Below are 20583 nucleotides of genomic sequence, written 5' to 3' on the forward strand. Positions count from 1 at the left end.
AGTAGATCTACATGTATATGTGTCAGACAAGGCGTAGCACTGTTTGACATACTCAGTCACAAGAACATGTTAGAAATTGCATTCCAAAGGACACAACCCAGTGACTCCCACCACTATAATAAGACAATACACTCTTCGGTCATAGTCACAATTTATTAGGCCTAGTCTCTGCAATTTGTAAACTGGCCCAGTGGTTACAGACAACATATGAAACAGAGGTATTCTATTTGCTTGAGTAATATATTTTGTGTGCCACTTCATGACTTCAGATTTAGTCCTACTTTGAATAGGATGCTGACTGGCTGCCAAAACTTAGAGCCAAATCAGTGACTGTTTAAAGACAATTATGGACCACTTCATTAGTAGTGTCTTCTATTTAACAGACTAAATTTTATTATCAATACTTTTAGCTAAAAGACAAAGAAACAAAAAAGAATAAAAATCACTATACTAATAAAACGACGAAATAAAGAAACAATGATCATTAATTCCAGATATCACTCATCCACTACTCAACAACTGTCACTCCTTTTAAACACAGAATACACAAACTGAGTATCAAAAGGTCCAGAAACTTCGTAATCAGTGTAGGTCCCTCTAATGACAGGGTCGTTTGGAGACTCGATTTCACGGATTTTTCCAGCTTGCTTGTTGCCAACATGCAAGCAACTAGTTCCACGCTGTGTCCAAGATCTGTAGAGTAGTCCAACAAACTGGCGCTGAGGATCCACTGGATGATTGATGGAGACTGTGTAGAGTAGGTCGTTAAATCTTGGAGGGTATGTAGACACTCCGTTGAAACTTGATACATTAATCGGAATATTCCAAAACTGACCTGTAGAAAAAATAAATGTAAAATAAATATCATTAGTATTTCCTTAACTAAATAAAATCCCACTAACATAGGTAATTTTATAAAATTTTGTACAAAAAAACTTAATTATAATAAGAATATTATTATACAGTATTACTGTAGTGCAGTAACTTGCCTATCAAGCCATGGGAATATTCATGAAGATTGAACCCCCGGGATATTATGAATTTTATCATAGTCACAGGGCCCAGATTAACTCCAGTGTATGGATCGCTAATGTTCACAGTCTCACAGACAACCCACATAACCAGACTAACATCAGCACAATTGGGGACTTTGATCCTGACCCTGTCGCTATACCTCCTTATGCTAATACCACGATGACTAAACGGAGACCTTATATCATTAGAACCAGGTCCTGGACTATTACGTGTAATGGATACACCATCATAAGTTGCAGTACAGCCATTACTATTGACTTGTATTTGATGACAATGATCGGCAGAATCAATGGCTACAATTGAAATGCTATCAATGATGTTATAAATTGGAGCATTTGTTGATTGAACGTAATGAGCCGTGACGGATGTGCAATCGTCTGAGATGTAGTTGAAGTAAGCATCAGGCTTGCCATGTATTTCATAGCAGAGATGCAGTGGGCCAGTTAGGTTAGCCACTCTTGTATATAAAATAGGAACAGTGAAGAGTGGATCACCTTGGGCAGTATCATTTCTTATTATTCCTGTAGAAAAGAAATAAAATATTTTTGGTCACTTGTAAGAATATGTTAAAGCCACAAAGGGTACAGTAATAAATAAAATTTATTCAATGATTGATGTACAATTATTACTGACAGTATAAATGTATCCTTCTTAACTATGTGACTAAAAGTGATTTCTATAGCCAAAGTCTCTAAGAATGCTAGTCAAATGACTACAAAACCAGCCTCAATACACTACATTCTTGGCTACTCTGCTTTATTTGTTATCTTTTTACTTACCGCATTCTTCTCTGTTTGGTCTAGCAAGCTGTTCAGGTGCTTCCACAAAATGGCTAGTAATGAACTCACTAACGGAAGTCCTATTCATAAAATTGGCAGTCCTCTGACAATCAGAGTAGACAAGGTCACCATTCAATGCTCCACATAGTCCATTTAAGCGCATCATCAAAGCATCTCCAAAGACAACAACAGTGACTGCATTTTTACTGAAGTTCACACTGAGTCCAATGCTATTGAGCGTGACTGTAACAGAGTCGACTTGTTGAATTATGCTGATATTGCTAACAGATGGGGCAGGCCGTGATGTAACAGAATAAGCTGAAAACACTATCTTCTGTTCATCGTGCATGATTGCTATGAGGCCGGATGATAGGGTCCTGTTTAAAAAGTCGACGCGTATGTCGATCCTTGAAGAATTGCAAGATGAGACTAATTTGTGTTCACAATTCCTGTCAAAGAGGTACCGAGCAGTTCCATTGAATGTTGATACCCATTGCGTTGAGTTAATATTGCATGTTACACCAAATTCGTCATTATCTATTAAAAAAATAAAAATAAAAATAGGAGGTATACTAAGAGTCCATTAAGCTACAGCCACATGTCAAAAGCACTCTCAGAATTTTGCTAAAAATTTTTACAAGCCATTAAAATTTTTAAATTCTAGAAAAATTTAGGTTGTACAGTATAAGAAATTTACCTTTGATTATCAGAGTGTACATTGAGCTTTGTGCTGGTACTATTCTAGAGGATGGCATTGGTGCTAATGCAAGAGCAATGGTTTCATGTTGTTCAGCTTCTGGATCATCAATGATGGAGAGAGAAGAACAAAACTGGGGCATGCCTGAAGAGAAAGGCTGCACAGCGATTGATAGCTGCTGTGGAGTAAAATCACTTGGATCTAGAAAATAAAAATCTTTAAAAATATATGCAAGGAAATCAAGTACGTACATGTGGCAGTGATTCCAGTAGCGTTTACTGGTACTGTAAAGCTAATATCAGTCGTAATGTTTGGAGTAACACAAACTGATACCGTCTCTCCTTCTGAGACCTCTTGGGTACCCGTTGGAAAAATAAGTCCCATAACTGTAACAGAATAAAAAAATAATTAAAGAAGTTGGAGAATTCCGTTAGGAACTACAGTATAGTGGTATAACAGGTTTCCTTAACAAAATTCCCATCTATTGAAATTTTGGAACAAACATTGCCCATAACTTTTAAGGCTAAAACTGGCACAAGCAGCCAAAATTTTACTCAGCCAAATTTTAAAGTTATATCTCATATAATCAGTGTACATTGTATGTCTAAATGTCAGCTCTCTGCAAGCAATTGTTGCTCAGTTAGCATGCACCATACATCTTGTCTTACCATCAGTATCTGTGATTGCAACAATAGCTGTATCGCTAGCTGCCACCAATGGACTACTTGATCTCATTCTTAGTCTGAATCTTTCCATAGCTGATTCAAATCTAGAATCACTGATTGGTGATATGTTAAAGCACGGATCAGGTCCACCCTGACGATACACTAGGGTTTGGTTTACTATAGGATAATCCACTCCATCTATAGTAACAATAGGACACCGAGTAAATTGCAATAAAAGTAGATAAAAATTCAATTTTGACTGGAATCAGCTCAAACTTTCTACACAAAATAAGTAAATGTATATGTATTAGAATAAATGATAAAAATAAAGAATTCTTTCTTAGTCATTTTTGGCAAAGTTTGGTCTACTACAATACAAGTTTTTTGGCCACAATTTTGAACAACTTTAATTTGTAAAAAATCGTAACTCTTTGCATGCATCTAAACTCATTTACCTGTTGCTTCAATTCCTTCACTGCTGACAATAATACTCACATCATTTTGTATTGCTACATTGTTACTCAATCCGACGCATATTTCAACACTCTCTCCTTCATTTACTGCATATGATGGCCTTGTAAATTCAAAGACGGCAACTATATATAAAATGAACAAATAAATAACCTGTATAATGCACATGAATTATGCCACAGTAACTTATTAGTTATGTTGTTTTAAATGCCCATAATTAAAAAATAATGTTCTATTAATGCATTAATAATCTGAAAAATAAAGGTATTTAATAAAGCCAATTTTGAATCATTTTTCCTATCTTTAGGTTCAATTTTGCTGTAGTCTAATTAGCATTCAATTTTAATGAATACTGAACACAATTTTTTTTACCATCATCTTCAATCAAGGTTATATTCATTACAGCATTTTCTTCTATTAGTGCTCCTGGGGTGCTTGTCCTCAGAGTAAGACTGAATCTCTCAGCACTTTCAATGATTGTGTCCTTAATTATGCTCATGTTAACACAAGAAGTCAGTGAATTTGTAGAGAATGAAAACACCTTAGAATCAAAAGTGAAATCAAGAAATTCTAATAAAGGGAAAAAATGAAATTAAAACAACAAAAATAATATCAGTGCTCTGAAAAATTAAAGTAGCAGCAATAGTAGTAATAATAATAATGATAATAATAATAGTAATTATGATAGTATAAAATAATGTTCATGATTTTTCCTTACCAAATGCAGTTTCATTGACAACAACAGCATCAGCAGAAACTGGAATTGCTAATTCTCTTGTATTACCAACTAATATCAAATCAGCACACACACTAACTGTCCCTGCATCTTCAGATAATGAGAGACTAGTCTGTGAAAATTCAACCCTAACTCCTACAGACAGTGCACAAGTATTCTTTAGTAATATATTACAATTTTAAAAACATCAAAATGCACCAGTATAATGCAATTATTGCATGATATTAATAGACCAAAACTCACTATTTGCATCTTCAATGGTTACTCTTAACGGACCATCGCTAATAAAAGCAGGATCAGTTGAGGAAACAGATACCAATACTTCTTCATTTCCTTCTAAAATATTATCAGCAAAAGTTACAATGAGTAGTTGATATGTCAGCCCTTTAAAGGTAAATGCTGATTCACTTAAATCAGGAACTATGTTAAAATCACTACCTAAAATATTAAATATCATTACAATATTCCATTCAAACCAATGCTAACCAGTGCTAGGTACAATTGTCATGTTCAGTGACATATTTCTAGCCAATGTTCCCTCAATAACTCTAAGGGATACAATAACTGTAGCACCTTCAATCAGTGACCATGAATTAGGTAAGAATCCAACAGTTACTCCTATTGATATTGATTTGATATATTATCAACACTTAATAAATTAATGGTGAACCAACTTGATGAAGCACTGTCAGAAATAGATACAGTAGCATTGACTAGATCAACAAATGGATCTGAGCTACTAAGAGCTAGTATTAGAGTCTCTGTAGTCTCCACAATGCTATCATTAATAATCCTCAGTACACCAGTAAACCTTTTACTGCTATTGGTGAATGTGATAGTCTCACTAACATTAGAATAATCAACATTTCCTATGGAATAAGTACACATATACATGTACATTTTAATGAAATATAAACTAACGTGTAGCAGTTCCTGGTATATCATTAACTGATACAACAATACTCCGATCAAGATTACCAGTTAGAATAACACTATAACTCAATGTACTACCATCTTCACTTGCTATAAATGAAGCCTGAGAGAAACCAATAGAAGCTCCTGATAATAAAAAAATATTTAAGTGTTGAATGCTACCCTAAATTGTATCTTACTGTCATTGTCTGTAATGCTAACAGTCTCTCTACTGATATCAAAATTCACAGCAGGATCACTAGTACTTAATAGAACAGTAACTGTTTCTGTATTCTCAATAATATCATCTTCAAGAGGAACAAATGACACACAATGTTCATTGACACTAGAATTGAATATAAATACAGAACTGGGCAAATTATAATCAACTCCTAAGGAAATAATAATAATTACAATGTTTTATAATAATTATAACTAACCAATAACAGCTGTATTAGAACTAGATGATACATTAACTGCAACATTTCTTGCCAATATTCCTTCATTTACTCTAAAACATATACTGACTGGGCTAGATCCTTCTTCTACTGACAATGATGTCATTAAGAAACCAATAGTTACATCTACAAGAGAGAGATAGAGCCTATTAATACTACACTAAAGTACTCCTTACCATCATTATCAGATATCATAACAGCAACAGTTCCAGGTGACAAGTTTATATTGGCTCCTTCTACAGGTCTTAGTGACAGGCTAATTGTAAAGCTTTCCTCTCCTTCAACCAAATCATCTTCTCTTATTGTAATTGGAACATTTTGAGAAGAGCTGGTACCACTTAGCATAATGCTTGCATTAACTACACCATTGAAATCCTCACCAGCTAAATGAAGGGTCAATTTAGAATAGAATTTCTTTTACAATAATTCTTACCTAATGCAGTCCCATCAAGTGTTGATAGAGAGAGTGTGATTGGTATTTCCAGTTTACCGATAACTTCAACTCTTGCATCAAATGAGCCACCACCTTCAGAAACAGCATCAGTTGGTCCAATAAGCCTGACTGTAGCAACTGCAAATAACATTGCACCATTAATGTGTACCAACTTTAGGAAAAACATTAATTTAAAGTGACATAAAAAGCCATAATAGTCAAGCAAAAATTAAATAAAGCTACATGTAATGGAATTGTGAGAACTACTACTATTGTGGGTACTATCTCAAGCTAGGTGTATATGCAGCAGCTTTTTTACCATCATCATCAATTAGCTGAATTCTTAGATCGTCACCAAAAGATACACTGTTTGAAGTAGAACTCATTCTTACACTAAAAGTCTCAGTTCCTTCAACTCCATCATCTCCTTGAAGTGTAATGTTGGTACAGTTGACTCCTATCTCTGGACTGATTGTAAGTGGTACATTATTGAGTGGAAGGAAGTCATTTAATTCTGAGGAAAAAAAAGCAAAGTTTTATGCTTAAATAAACCTGTGGCAATTACCAGCAGCTGATCCTTCTATGGTGTTCAATAGGACCTCAACAGATCTTTGAAGAAACTGACTGTTTTGTGCTCTCACACAAACTGTCACAAACTGGGCCTCTTCAGATACAGGAGGCACACTCTCAAAATTTAAAGTTATTCCTATTAAAAGAAATGTGAATAGGGGGTGGCTCTAGTGGATCAACTTACCATCATCATCTATGATGTTGACTGTGATTGTTGGAGCTGTAACACGAGGACTGCTTGAGGACAATGCAAGTTGGAATCTTTCTTCATTTTCTACATTCTGATCGTCGGTTACATTAAATGAGTAGCAGTGAGTCATGCTGTCAGAAACGAATGTGAACGATCTATTCATTGCTGAGTAGTCAACTCCTTCTAAAATGAATAAAAATGGTGTGGAAGTAAATGAATCGAATTTATTGAGTAGCAATTAAAATATCAATCATGTTGCAGATATGGTTATTATTAAGGTTTCTGATATACATTGATATTATTATCCTATGCAGAAAGTTTGAGCTGACTTTAAGCACAAATTCTTGAGCTATGAGCATTAAAAAAAACATTCAAATATCAGTTTGAAGCAGAAAAGTTTAATTCCTTCTTAATTACATAATTATAAGCATTGCCATTTACCAAGGGCAATATAGTATAGTATTAATAGAGTGAATTGACTATACTAACCAGTAGCTCCTAAAGATGTTGCAGTTACATCAATTGTCACTGCAGTGCTTGTACTATCAATAGCTCCACTTGAGACATTGAAACAAAACTGAACAGTTCCATTAGATTCTAGCACATTTATTGTATTGCTAGGTAGAGATGTTGCAATTGCTAGCACTAAAATTAATTTTGAAAATCAATTTGTTAAAGGTGAAATGTGGTTTGCTTACTATCATTATCTTGAATGATAATGGTAGATACATTATTAATGAAATGAACTGCCACATCATTAGAAGATATGATAGCATTGAAGTATTCATCAATCTCATATAGTGAATCTTGTCTTATGTTAATATCAGCACATTTGGACATCACGGTTGAATTGAAAACAAGCTGTACCATTGAGATAGATATGTAATCTGAACCTCCTTTTAAAATGAAAAAAAAATCATTTAATGTGAAGAAATATACAATTTATAATTAACCTCTGGCAGTGCCATCAACAGTTGAGAGTAATACAATGACTTCTCGAGGTGATTCTATTTGACCACTGAACCTATCAACACAAACTACAAGAGTTTGATCACTCTCGTTAACAGGTATAGATAGCACAGGAAAACCAAAATTAACTCCTAGAAATGAACTACTAGGAACAACAAGTTGCTAATGGTCAACCAACTTGATGTAGCACTGTCAGCAATAGATACAGTAGCATTGACTAGATCAACAAATCGATCTGAGCTACTAAGAGCTAGTATTAGAGTTTCTGTAGTCTCCACAATGCTATCATTAATAATCCTCAGTACACCAGTAAATCTTTTACTGCTATTGGTGAATGTGATAGTCTCACTAACATTAGAATAATCAACATCTCCTATTGAATAAAGTATACATTTAATGAAATAGTAAAAATATAAACTAACGTGTAGCAGTTCCTGGTATATCATTAACTGATACAACAATACTCCGATCAAGATTACCAGTTAGAATAACACTATAACTCAATGTACTACCATCTTCACTTGCTATAAATGAAGCCTGAGAGAAACCAATAGAAGCTCCTGATAATTAAAGTAAAATAATAGCATTTCTAAATCAATTTATCTTACTGTCATTGTCTCTAATGTTAACATTTTCTCTACTAATATCAAAATTCACAGCAGGATCACTAGTACTTAATAGAACAGCAACTGTTTCTGTATTCTCAATAATATCATCTTCAAGAGGAACAAATGACACACAATGTTCATTAACACTAGAATTGAATATAAATACAGAACTGGGCAAGCTATAATCAACTCCTAAGGAAATAAATAATAATTACAATGATTTAAAATGATTAACTAACCAATAACAGCTGTATTAGAACTAGATGATACATTAACTGCAACATTTCTTGCCAATATTCCTTCATTTACTCTAACACATATACTGACTGGATTAGATACCTCTTCTACAGAAATTGACTCCATTGTGAAACCAATACTTACATCTATTGATATTTATAATGAATTTCAATTAATATCTCTTGACACTAACTTGATACATCAGCAATAGATACAGTAGCATTGACTAGATCAACAAATTGATCCGAGCTACTAAGAGCTAGTATTAGAGTCTCTGTAGTCTCCACAATGCTATCATTAATAATCCTCAGTACACCAGTAAACCTTTTACTGCTATTGGTGAATGTGATAGTCTCACTAACATTAGAATAATCAACATCTCCTATGGAATAAAGCATACATTTAATGGAATATTAAAAATATAAACTAACGTGTAGCAGTTCCTGGTATATCATTAACTGATACAACAATACTCCGATCAAGATTACCAGTTAGAATAACACTATAGCTCAATGTACTACCATCTTCACGAATTGTAAATTCAGCTTGAGAGAAATCAATAGAAGCTCCTGATAATTAAAGTAAAATAATAGCGTTCCAAAATCAATTTATCTTACTGTCATTGTCTGTAATGCTAACAGTCTCTCTACTGATATCAAAATTCACAGCAGGATCACTAGTACTTAATAGAACAGTAACTGTTTCTGTATTCTCAATAATATCATCTTCAAGAGGAACAAATGACACACAATGTTCATTAACACTAGAATTGAATATAAATACAGAGCTGGGCAAGCTATAATCAACTCCTGTAAACATAAATAGTAATTACAATGATTTAAAATGACTAACTAACCAATAACAGCTGTATTAGAACTAGATGATACATTAACTGCAACATTTCTTGCCAATATTCCTTCATTTACTCTAAAACATATACTGACTGGATTAGACCCTTCTACTACTGAAATTGACTCCATTGTGAAACCAATAGTGACACCTATTAATCATATCAATTCTGAATCTTTTCATATTCAACCTTACTGTCATCATTAATGATAGTTAAGTTCAATACAGGAGGATTGAAACTAGTGCGGGATCTAAAAAAATCTGCTTCAGCAACACTTTGAAGAGCAATGCTGACACCAAACATTTCATCCTCCTCTGTCATCTGATCTTCATCAGTATCAATCAAGAAACAAGTAGATCTATTCCTTTGTGTTAATATTGGAGACAGATTACTATCCATGGTACTATAATCACCTTCTACAATAAAGATTTGACAATCTGCATGCTTCAATAGCATTACCTTGAGTAGGGAGATATGGTATTAGTGTTAGAGATACTGGTATGAAGTGTGGAGCAACATCATTTGGTTCAGTTACAGATACACACACATTGAATGACGAGCCTTCACTGACAAAAGTCGAGTCAGAAATGAGACTTAAAGTAACATCTACAGAAGATAGCAATCCATTTAATCTTACATGCACATATTACTCACTTTCATCATCAGTTATTATCACATTGACTGAATTTGTCGGAGAAAATTGAATACCCGATTCATTGCTAGCAGGTTGAAAAGTTATGATAGCAGTTTTAATGTCCTCTAGAGTCTGATCATCAATAGGAGTGATGCGCAATACTGCACTAGTTCCATCAAAAACCAAAGAATTAGCAGGCAAAAATGTAACATCTCCTAAAAAAATATATTGCAAGCTAAAATGTGATTGTATTGCAATCCATTTTTATGTGAAAAATAACCAATTTACAATCACAAGCGTATTAATTTCCAAGATTCGCATAAAGCAAATTTGAAAGAGGATAGGGATCATTTTTATGTTCCATATAATAACTAAACCACTGGCTACTGCATGATAATAATAATATTAGCATTGGTGATCATAATACCAGCTAATGATGGTGTAACTTGATAGTTGATGACCGTATTGGTTAGTTCAGACATGACTCCAGCTTGTGGTAGAATGCTTAAAGAAAGACTGCCACCATTCTCACTCAATCGCAGCGTGCTTTGATCAAACATGAGCGAAAGAGCTAAAAAAATTTCAAAAAATTAACAATATGCTATGACTCTACTTACTGTCATCATTGTTGATCTGAATCACAATGATTTGATTGTTGAATCTGATACGAGGATCAGGATTGGTTGACTCAATTAGCAAGACGAATCCTTCGGGATCTTCGACGATGGTGTCATCAGTGACTAGCCCATTCATACTCACAGGAAATGAGCCAGATGAATTACCCGTTCTTAACTGAATAGCTGTGCTATTAAAATCTTGCTCTAAGATAAGAATCATACTGAATTATAATTAATATTATTAAACCTAGCTATTATACCTTCAGCAGGATTAGAAGGAGCATTTGTTATGCTACTCAGTGAAGGTAAATTATTATTAGTAGCAGTTTTGTTAGAGTATTGCCGATAGGTTAGTGGTGTTACTGTGATATCTACTGGTACTGCTGTCTCTTTGTCTTTACTGAGAGTAAATGAAATGCTACCACCTTCTTGGACCTCAAAAAATGAAGGATTAGCAGCGATTGTTAAAACTGTAAAAAATTGCATGAAAAAAAGTGAGATATTAAAAAATATTAAGACATGTCATTATATAGCATTTCTCACCATCTTCATCTATAATTATGATAGTGGTATCGTGCGGTCCAAATATATCTATAAAGCCTCTGTTAATCAGGGTTATATCAATGACTTCGATTGGCTCTAATGCAATGTTGTCATTTATTATATCAATATCAATATCAGTATCAGACGGCACTCTTCTCAAATAATCAAACATTTGACTAGTAAAAGAGTAGTCCACATCTATATATAGTGTACAACGTAAAATATAACTGATAGAAATTATTGATAAAGTTCATTTACTTTCTGTAGCATTTGTTGAAGTTATTGAAGCAGTGAGTAATATTATTTCAATCAGTCCCAAACTGAATAATTTAATGGGAATAGTCTGTGGCCCACTCTCTGTCAGAGTGATGGTGCTGTTTTCAAATCCAATAACTAATTAAAATAGCTCAGTACTTGCTTGGTATATCATGGTTACTTACTCTGGCAAGGGTCACAAGGTTCACCGGATACCCTGTAGTAGATATTGCAGGCATCGTCAGCTCTTTCGCCACAGTTTTCTGGAATGCCTGATAAACGCTCCAAGCTGCAACAGTCCTCATGAGTAGTAGTCTCAGGAGTTCCTGTGCATGGATTCTGCACAAAACATGACATGGGCTGGCTCTCAACACCTGGAGCAAAGAAATAAAAGACGTTAATTTTGTACGAGCATTGGCCGGCGGGCCATTATACGCTGTACAGGCATGCATTTACAATAGAATTTAGCTTACCTCTAAAAAGGAAAGCGGAGAAAGCAAAAATTAAAAGCCCTAAAGGAGCCATCTTCTCCAAAGATCAAAACACCTCGAAGTGTAAACTAAAATTAAAACCAGGAAAGGCAGGGACGCGCGGCGCTACTCACCGCAAACGGGCCTATTGCTGCACTAAAATAACTTTTCGTAACAGAAATTATAGTACTCAATGACCAAAATACTATGATCGTGTATAAAAAGTTAGCTCAGTGTGCAAACTTCCAAGTTATACTAAAATTTCATGTCAGTAGTTCTTGAATGGATTAAAATCACAGCACATAAATAATTATAAAACAGTCTGGACCAGAAATTGTCTTGAGGTAATATACATAGATTATGATTTCAGTCTTGCTTAATCTGATAGTACACATACACATAATAGTACACACAATGATACATTTAAGGAGAAGCAGTGCTGTGACTGGAACTGACTGCAGACAAGTGCTCATCCAAATAACTCTGCAATGATGATGATGATAAATAACAGCAAAAAAGTGAAATAAAAACATGACCACTTGTTGTACTTACGCAGGCAGAATTGATATCAGTCCCATCTGAAAACATGTCCAAAAACGGTGGATCACTACTGAGGTGAAAAAGATCCCCAGGCCCATGTTGATCGGGAGCAAATGCTGGCTTCTAAAAATTAATAGAGTTCCAACATTATTATAGCTAATATACAGGTAGATCTGTACCATTTTTTCAAGGTCTAGCATAATAAAGCTATCCTGATTGGTACTGTTTATAGTAATGGAGTTTTCATCTGAAGACTGTCTGTAGATGTCTCCTTCTATACCTCCTCCTCTTTCACTCTCATGGTGGTGATGATGATGATGATGGTGAGTCTATTACAAAAATCAGTATTATAATTATAATACTCTTGATATTGTCCAAGTGAGTATAATATAATCAAAATGGGCTTATAATGATTACTGATGCTTGAAATTATAATCCCAGGGGGCCCACTTTGGTCATTTTGTTTCCAGTCCCCATAAACTCTCATTATTAAATAAAGTAACCTACAAGGGATAGAGATGCTTCAGTGGAAGGAGTATATGCCATGTCAGGCATTTGTTTAGGAAGAACCTTTGAGAAAGGCTGATGAGTAAAATCCTGTGAAAAGGAAAAAAAGAGAGGGAAGGAAGAAAAAGAGAAAGGGAGGAAGAGGTAAAAGATCGAAGGAGGAAAGGAATAGGAAATGGAATAAAAACTTGTGCGAACCTACTTGTTGTGGTTCTTCAGAGAAATGAGAATAAAAGGGATGAAGCCTATCATCTTCCATGGAATTAGCCATAGCAGCATCAACTGTATCATACCCTATTGAAGAGGGCCTGAAAGGTGGGAGAGAGAGAGAGGAGAGAAAAGAAGTAGTGGAAAGGAGGAAAAAAGAGAAGTAATTGACAGATGTAAAATAAAGATACAATCATTATGTAGAGTTTATTGATTTAAACATCACATCAAAATTTTATATTAGTTACATTGTACATGCACATTACGATCATTGATATGTATCTTCCAATCTTTAATATAATGTAAACAAAGTTAAATATACTATATTTATCATCTTTCACAAAGTATTATTATTACTACTAAGTAATAATTATTTAATTATCATTTATTATTTTACCTTTCAGGTTTAGTAAAAGTAGTAATGTACTCAATGGAGACACCCACCAGACCATAGGGGGATAAAACTTCACTTATAACTGATCGCTGGACATCTATAAATGCAAATAAAACAAATAATGCTACTAATAATACTGTTAATAATTACCATCTATCTGGAAATTTTTACTGTGATTTAAATTTTACTGAATTAGAATTTCGCAATTACCATATAATTACATGCCACATTCAATAATACATGACACAGTCTTATTCAGTAAAAAATTAAATCACAGCATAATTTTAAAACACAAGAATTTTCTACCACACTAATTTTCTGATCTACAGTATACAATTTACATGCAGAATTCAATGCAATACTATAGAAGTGCCTGTAAACATTTGCATAATGCAATAGTTTGAAAATATTCAACTCTTCCAATATGTTACAGGCTTTCACAGTCATAACATGATATACTGTGGTGTAAAAACTGTAAATGTATAAAGTAAAGTGTAAAGTCTTAGATATTAACAAGGACGTGGACATGTACTGTGTGTGTGTTTTTGGTGAAGACTCTCTCTTCCTTTAAGATTCCTTTCATCTTAACCTCACAACAAGAAACATGTGTGAGGATACTAGCTAATTTATTGGATGGTGAGACTGGCTGTCTTCATCAAACCACATCAATCCAACTATCATGTACATGTACAAGTACTATACCTGTGTACATGTACATGTATGTATGATATCAGGTAAACAGAAGCAGACAGATGTTTAATTGCAGTGTGTGTGGGTGTGTGCAGTTTACCTCTTGAGGCTTCAAACTCATTCTCTTGACTTCCAGAAGATATAACATACCTTTAACAATACCACAGATTAAAAAAGAAAAAAAGAGGAGAGAGAGAGAGAGAGAGAGGGGGGGGGAGAGAAAGCAAAATTATATCGAAAAGACATGACATTTTTGAAGACTAACGAAAACTTTAAGTTCTCATTCTTCCTGCAGAGCTGATAGGCAGGGACAACCCTGGTCATGGCCAGAAGGGACCTCAAAAGAAGGGAGAACCTTGAGTAAAGAGAGTGCGTGACAGAAACAGTAATATCTCTCTTTGATGTATCAAGAGACAAATGCCACACCTCCACTAAGAAATTGTCGCCCTGAGAGTCAAGAGTAACTGATGTGTGTATTAATTAATGGGGGCGTGTACCTCGGCTGTTTCCATGGTGATCTCAATGTTAATAGGGGCGTGGTTGGATGGAAGCGGCGTCTCTAATTTTCGTTTCAGTTCGCTGACGACTTCACGTTTTTCGGGGAGAGCTAAATTGAACTAAACGTAGACAGAACAAACTTTAAAAACTTGATGAACATTAGTGCTATGGCAACAGAGTACAGGTGCTAAATAGGATAGGATGTAATAATTGGTTGATTTGATTGACACTAATTTGCACTTTTAAAATGAATTGTTATTAACAACTGAAAATGAGGTGGGGAATTATGATTGGCTACAGTATAGGGTATTGTGTAGAAATTTTGAGTCGATTCGAATCTAAATTAGATCTTTTACAAATTTTTAAAGTTGCTCCAAAATTGAGTCAAAGTCCCTGTACTATAGTACAGGGTCATCAGCCAAATTTCGTCAAAAATGAAAAGGTAAAAATTTTCCATTTTTATAATTTTTTCTGATGCATATACATGTATTTATGTTGTGTAGAAAGTTTGAGCTAATTCCAATCAAATTTCAATTTTTTATGAATTTTTAAAGTTGCTCCAAAATCGGGCCAAAGTCACTGTACTATAGTACAGGGTCATCGGCCAAATTTCGTCAAAAATGAAAATTTGAGAATTCTCCACTTTTATAATTTTTTCTGATGTGCATACATTATCTTAAGTTGCATAGAAATTTTGAGCTGATTCCAGTCAAGTTTAGATTTTTTTACGAATTTTTAAAGTTGGTCCAAAAGCCAGGCTTGCTTTAAGCTTACTTAGCATGCTTTATGGGAAAGCCTGTCCATATGTACATGTATAAGACACTGACTCCTGTGTGTCCCCTATGATAAAAGCTACACACAAATGGGCCTGAAATCATGAATTTATCATTGTTGTATCCAGGAGTCAATATTATAAATTCCTGTTGCATTGTTCAAGGAAGGTATGAATATAACAGAAAAGGCAAGCAAGAAACACTTGTCATTAATTGCAAAAAACCATTAAGGTGCTCTATACACTACAACAAATTACAAATGGAGGCTGTGTCGGATTACTTTCTGTTCCGTCTAATTGAAAATTGCTCTTTAAATTTAAAAATGATCTTTATGCACGCTACATTTACATTTTACATAATAATAATCAAAATACTCGCTACATTAGAACCTCACATCACACGAGAAAACAAACTTGTAAGTCAATGTACAAACATGTTTTGTCACGTGATTTGAGGCTGATACTAATAAATAAAGTACCCACCCATTCTGTGCTCCCAGAATTCGACTTTGTTTTCAATTTGTAGCCTTCGCGGGATTGGACAATGATTTGTACGGCCTAGATTGACATTTGTGAATCATAATGATAAAGAAAAAGGGCACGCCACTCACCTTTTGAGTAAGAAATTTAAGATACTTGTCAAACTCTCTTTTATCCTGTGTCGCCATTTTAAATGAAGGCGGGGCCACAAACAATTATTTGCATGGCGCCAGAACACCCGCTAATAAATTCCCGCGGTATGACGTCACTTCGGCGGCAAAATTAACCCCGCCTATCAGCACATGCAAAAAAAACAAAAACAACAACAAGTACATGGCGGCTACAACTTCTTTGCTTTGGGTTGTTGTAGTCCTTTCTACGACCTTATTCGAGCCCTATGTAGCTAACCCACTGTACAGAAGAGGTAATAAATTACTCTGTGTAATAATTCTATTATAATTTGAATCATTATTCCTAGGCCTTCCATTGCCTCCAGATCATGCTACTTCTGCAAGCCATTACGGGAACCGTTTCTCAATCTCATTCCCTTCATCCACTTACGATGCCTCGTACTACATTCACTTGATACCGGAATTACCTACTCCCATAGAGCTAATCATCAACATCACTGACTCGCTTAGCTTGCTATGGCCCCTGAACGGATCTCTGATCGGCCGCAGCATAAGCAGACTCAATTTAACTTCAAATCATGCTGTTGTCCTTCCAACAGACTCTGCTGTCGATAGAAACATATTAATATACTCTTCTAATCCGAATCAGACCTTTAGTGTAACTGGAGTTGCAAAATCGGATCATTTCACTTCAACTTTTCTTGCTTTGCCACCCATTGCTCATAACTTCATTAAAAGATACCAGTACACTCAATTCTCTCTTCCAATTGAAGATACGACGAACAACGACTACTCCATGTTTTTACTCAGTGACGTTTTCAATAGAGTAGCCCCTTTCTCACTTGCACCTCCAAATCTAGAAGAAAAGGTCCAGATTCGAGATGTGTATCAATTGTTTGCTAACCCACAACGAACCATACAGGGTTTTCCGACCCCCTTCAGGTCTTTAAGACCAGATGACACCTTTCATTTTGAGAGCTCTACTGTCGATATGACTGGTATCACAGTCTGGGGGGAAGAGCCGTTCAATTTCATTGCGTCCCAAGTTTGTAATATAAACCCAACAAATAGAAACTGTCGCCAAGTCATTGAACAGATACCTCCATCGCATACTTGGGGTTACTTATTCCATATAATGCCCTTTGAAGACCCTCCAAATCCAGGCTACCTTATTCGTATCCGCCCACTTTATCACAATAGTTCCGTGACGTACAACTGCCATGATGACATTGAAGACAGCACAGACTTCTCGCTAGAAGGTTTAGACATTGACATCAAGTCACAGACTCCTTGTGTCATCACAGCAGAGCAGCCTATCGCTGTAATGCAGTATTTTATAGACGAGGACATTGCGTTAATGGTTTGGGTAGCGCCTGTCAGTCAGTACCAACAAGTCTCTGCTTTTTACGTCCCGTCATTTGGACCCGATTTCAAACACTACATAACAGTGACAGTCAATGAGAGATGCTTTAATTCATCACTTATTCTCATTGATGGACTCCCAATCGACTCTGATTCAAACTCTTGGACTCCTTTATATTGTAGCAATGCTTCCAGTGATGCCTGTGGATATGGTTACTCTACTAATGTTAGCAGTAGAGACAGGAGGTATACCGTGGAGCATGTGGATGAGATATGTGCCGTTAACATAATCAGCTATGGATGGAGCAGCAGTTCTGGATATGCTCATTCTTGTGGGTATAAAATGGAGCCGATTGGAAGTGAGTATCGTTATCTTCCAAGCATCTCTAGTATTATTATAATAATAAAAACCAGACCCTGGTGTGTGGGTATTGTAATTGTGATTTAAGAATACTAAAATTTAAAAGATTATGACAGCTGCCACTGTACTTATAATAAGCATATTTGCAATTATTCTGTTCACCCACAGCCCAATTATAGAGCCCACCCTTGAATGATTGAACTGGTTTCATGCTGACCACAATGTGGTGTCTTTGAAGCCTTTTGGAGGAGGACAAGAGAGAGAGGGGGGGACAAAGAGAGAAAGGGATAATCACTTAGTCTGCCATTGTTAGCAAATAAAAAACCTGTTGATTGCTCATAATTTACTTATCCATTTTCTATTGACATAATCATCATCACTGCAATGTATTATATTATTATTATATTCTCCCATACACACATGCAGTCCCCATACTGTCCATAGATCATGGCGAATACAATGGCGATGAAGGTGACAATATCACTATTAGCTTAACAAGAAGAGGCCACATACTAACTGATTTAACTGTTAGATATGAATTGAGGACACTGACCGATATACCAGGTAAGAGAAGGGCGCAATGAAGAAATTAAGTGTGAAAAAAGAGAGAGAATCAAAGAAATGAAAGAGACTTAATTATTTATAATAATTATTATTATTATTTCTTTTTAAATGTATAAGTATTTTTTTATGATCATTCCTATTTCTGTTCTAATTGTTATACTTATGTCTATTCGTAGGGCTAAATATATCTGAAAGTTTCCGAAGAACAAATGGTCAAATCACCATTAGCAGTAACACTACTAATTTTAATCTTGTGCTGCATGGAATCGATAACAGAATAGCCGAGGCTGAAAGGCTCTATATAAAATCATTTATCTTACATTTATTTCCTATTGATGGTGACGATGTGTACATGCCTTATAACACGACAATCATTAGGATTAAGGATGATGACAGTAGGTTTTTTTTCCAATTAAATTACCTTTATCTATAAATTATTTTTTCTTGCTTTATTTAAGCCCTTTACAAACTTATCCATATTGAGATATTGGTAGAAACTCCATTAGTTTAAGGACTACTCCATGGTTGTGGAGTGTACATGTATTTATAATACCTGACCAAACTAACACTTGATATTCCTGAAAAGACTAAATTTGATATTATATCCATGAATAGCCAATTCACCTTAAAATACTGTATAATTAATTATTATTAAACCCATACTGCTAAAGGGCTGCACTTTAGTATTGTGTACACTTAGAACATTGATAGTGATCATTTTATGAAAACAAATGGTTTAAATTCCTCTCTCTCTTTCTCCTTTATCTCTCATCTTCTCTCTCTCCCTATCATTAGTACTAACAATTGGTTTTGAAGTTCCTACTGTCACTGTGACAGAAGGTGATACTGGCTTGAACTTTATTCTGCGCTCTAGAGCTGGTATTATTGATGGCGGTACTGGTATATCAGTAACATTAACTACCATTAACGGAACAGCTCTTGGTAAGTACAATGTATTGAAGCAATTGAAGCACTGGAATGATATTAAGTTTGCTTGCACTATTGTTATACATATTGTATAGCTGAAAGTACTGTATATTAGGAAGTTTTGGAGGTTGTTAAATTTTGTGAATTTGGTGTTTTGATAGCCATTTGCCAAAATAAAAATCTGCCATTTTGAGCCATTATATGCAAGCTCAACGGCATGTGGCCGCAAATTTCCCAAATTAAAATTTGCCAATCTTCAAAATTTTAGCAATTCACTAAATTTAACTCACTCCAAAATTTCCCGCTTTACGGTATTTGTGTGACTTATATTTTGCAATTTTCTGCTAAGAGCAAAATTTGAAATTTAATGTACACACATGCTTTTGTAGTTTTTCGCAATAAAAAAGTTTTTACTTTCCCTCCCCTCTCTCTCCTTCCCCTCCCACTCAGTTAATGAAGATTATGAACGCATTAATGATGGTACCCTTCGTCCTGGGCGATCGCAGTGGTCTCTTCCATACACCATAAGGAGTGATAGCATCGTGGAACCCGTTGAATACTTCACAGTTAGTTTAGGACTCAGGCTGGTCAGACCAAGACCAAATGTACGACTAGGACTTAACAGGCTCAACGTAACAATCATTGACGATGACAGTAAGGAAAACTGGAATTAAGTATTATTATTAATTTATTTTAATTGTTTTTTTTTGAAGGAGTTTTTTTCAGGTTTGGGCAGGCAAATTATTCTTTGCCGGAGAATAACGGCTCAGTAGTGGTTACTGTTAACATGGGTGGTACCACACGCATTCCACTGAAAGTGTCAATTGAGACATTTGATATCACTGCATATGGTAATTTACTTTACTTTTAGGAGCAAAACTTGGTGTAAGAGCTTGCAGCTGTGAAATTAAAACTTTGTAGGATATTTGATAGCCATTATGGGATATACACATTACTAGCTTTGCAAAGTTATAATTCTGCAAAAAATTGTATTTATGAATCCACATCAGTTTTGCTTGCA

At 35.0% G+C, this 20583-nt stretch overlaps 4 protein-coding genes across 5 annotated transcripts in view; 1 reads left to right on the plus strand and 3 right to left on the minus strand.

Annotated features, from left to right (window-relative positions):
* Positions 1–428: 428 nt before the first annotated feature.
* On the minus strand, positions 429–5283 carry LOC100640866 (uncharacterized). The gene is made up of 12 exons (XM_019993578.1): positions 5058–5283; positions 4870–5001; positions 4627–4821; positions 4366–4518; positions 4020–4217; positions 3632–3772; positions 3180–3374; positions 2763–2897; positions 2512–2712; positions 1815–2351; positions 990–1556; positions 429–835 (listed from the first exon to the last, which is right to left on the minus strand). The coding sequence occupies exons 1-12, from the start codon at positions 5281–5283 to the stop codon at positions 513–515; spliced, it is 3003 nt and encodes a 1000-aa protein (XP_019849137.1). The 3' UTR covers positions 429–512.
* LOC109580105 (extracellular matrix protein 3-like) lies at positions 5272–12240 on the minus strand. Of its 2 annotated transcripts, XM_019993608.1 has the most exons (29): positions 12133–12240; positions 11845–12033; positions 11663–11797; positions 11405–11602; positions 11122–11331; positions 10862–11065; positions 10672–10815; positions 10265–10459; positions 10070–10216; positions 9805–10026; positions 9617–9760; positions 9378–9569; positions 9192–9329; positions 8954–9142; positions 8763–8906; positions 8524–8715; positions 8338–8475; positions 8094–8288; positions 7900–8046; positions 7645–7842; positions 7436–7591; positions 6941–7129; positions 6752–6892; positions 6506–6700; positions 6187–6324; positions 5930–6136; positions 5736–5879; positions 5496–5687; positions 5272–5442 (listed from the first exon to the last, which is right to left on the minus strand). In XM_019993608.1, the coding sequence occupies exons 1-29, from the start codon at positions 12182–12184 to the stop codon at positions 5300–5302; spliced, it is 4878 nt and encodes a 1625-aa protein (XP_019849167.1). In that variant the 5' UTR covers positions 12185–12240; the 3' UTR covers positions 5272–5299. The 2 variants fall into 2 exon arrangements, with proteins under 2 accessions (XP_019849167.1, XP_019849169.1); XM_019993610.1 differs by lacking the exons at positions 8524–8715; positions 8763–8906; positions 8954–9142; positions 9192–9329.
* Positions 12241–12359: 119 nt separating this feature from the next.
* Positions 12360–16448, minus strand: LOC100638204 (autophagy-related protein 13-like). Its single transcript, XM_003384407.3, has 11 exons — positions 16349–16448; positions 16221–16295; positions 14965–15084; positions 14733–14914; positions 14568–14617; positions 13781–13874; positions 13379–13484; positions 13177–13266; positions 12849–12998; positions 12682–12792; positions 12360–12612 (listed from the first exon to the last, which is right to left on the minus strand). Exons 1-11 carry the CDS (start codon positions 16403–16405, stop codon positions 12553–12555), a joined length of 1095 nt encoding a protein of 364 aa, XP_003384455.1. The 5' UTR covers positions 16406–16448; the 3' UTR covers positions 12360–12552.
* A 4-nt stretch (positions 16449–16452) lies between these two features.
* LOC100640989 (uncharacterized) overlaps positions 16453–20583 on the plus strand; it is a 13396-nt gene continuing 9265 nt past the window's right edge. The window contains exons 1-7 of the mRNA XM_019993580.1: positions 16453–16641; positions 16696–18069; positions 18498–18635; positions 18812–19030; positions 19431–19577; positions 20013–20216; positions 20276–20413. Coding sequence (XP_019849139.1) covers positions 16551–16641; positions 16696–18069; positions 18498–18635; positions 18812–19030; positions 19431–19577; positions 20013–20216; positions 20276–20413 — 2311 coding nt within the window. The 5' untranslated portion in view covers positions 16453–16550. The remainder of the gene's footprint in view (positions 16642–16695; positions 18070–18497; positions 18636–18811; positions 19031–19430; positions 19578–20012; positions 20217–20275; positions 20414–20583) is intronic.

Source organism: Amphimedon queenslandica, unplaced genomic scaffold (assembly GCF_000090795.2).
Source record: "Amphimedon queenslandica unplaced genomic scaffold, v1.1 AMPQUscaffold_13491, whole genome shotgun sequence".
In the NCBI taxonomy this organism is placed as follows: domain Eukaryota; kingdom Metazoa; phylum Porifera; class Demospongiae; order Haplosclerida; family Niphatidae; genus Amphimedon; species Amphimedon queenslandica.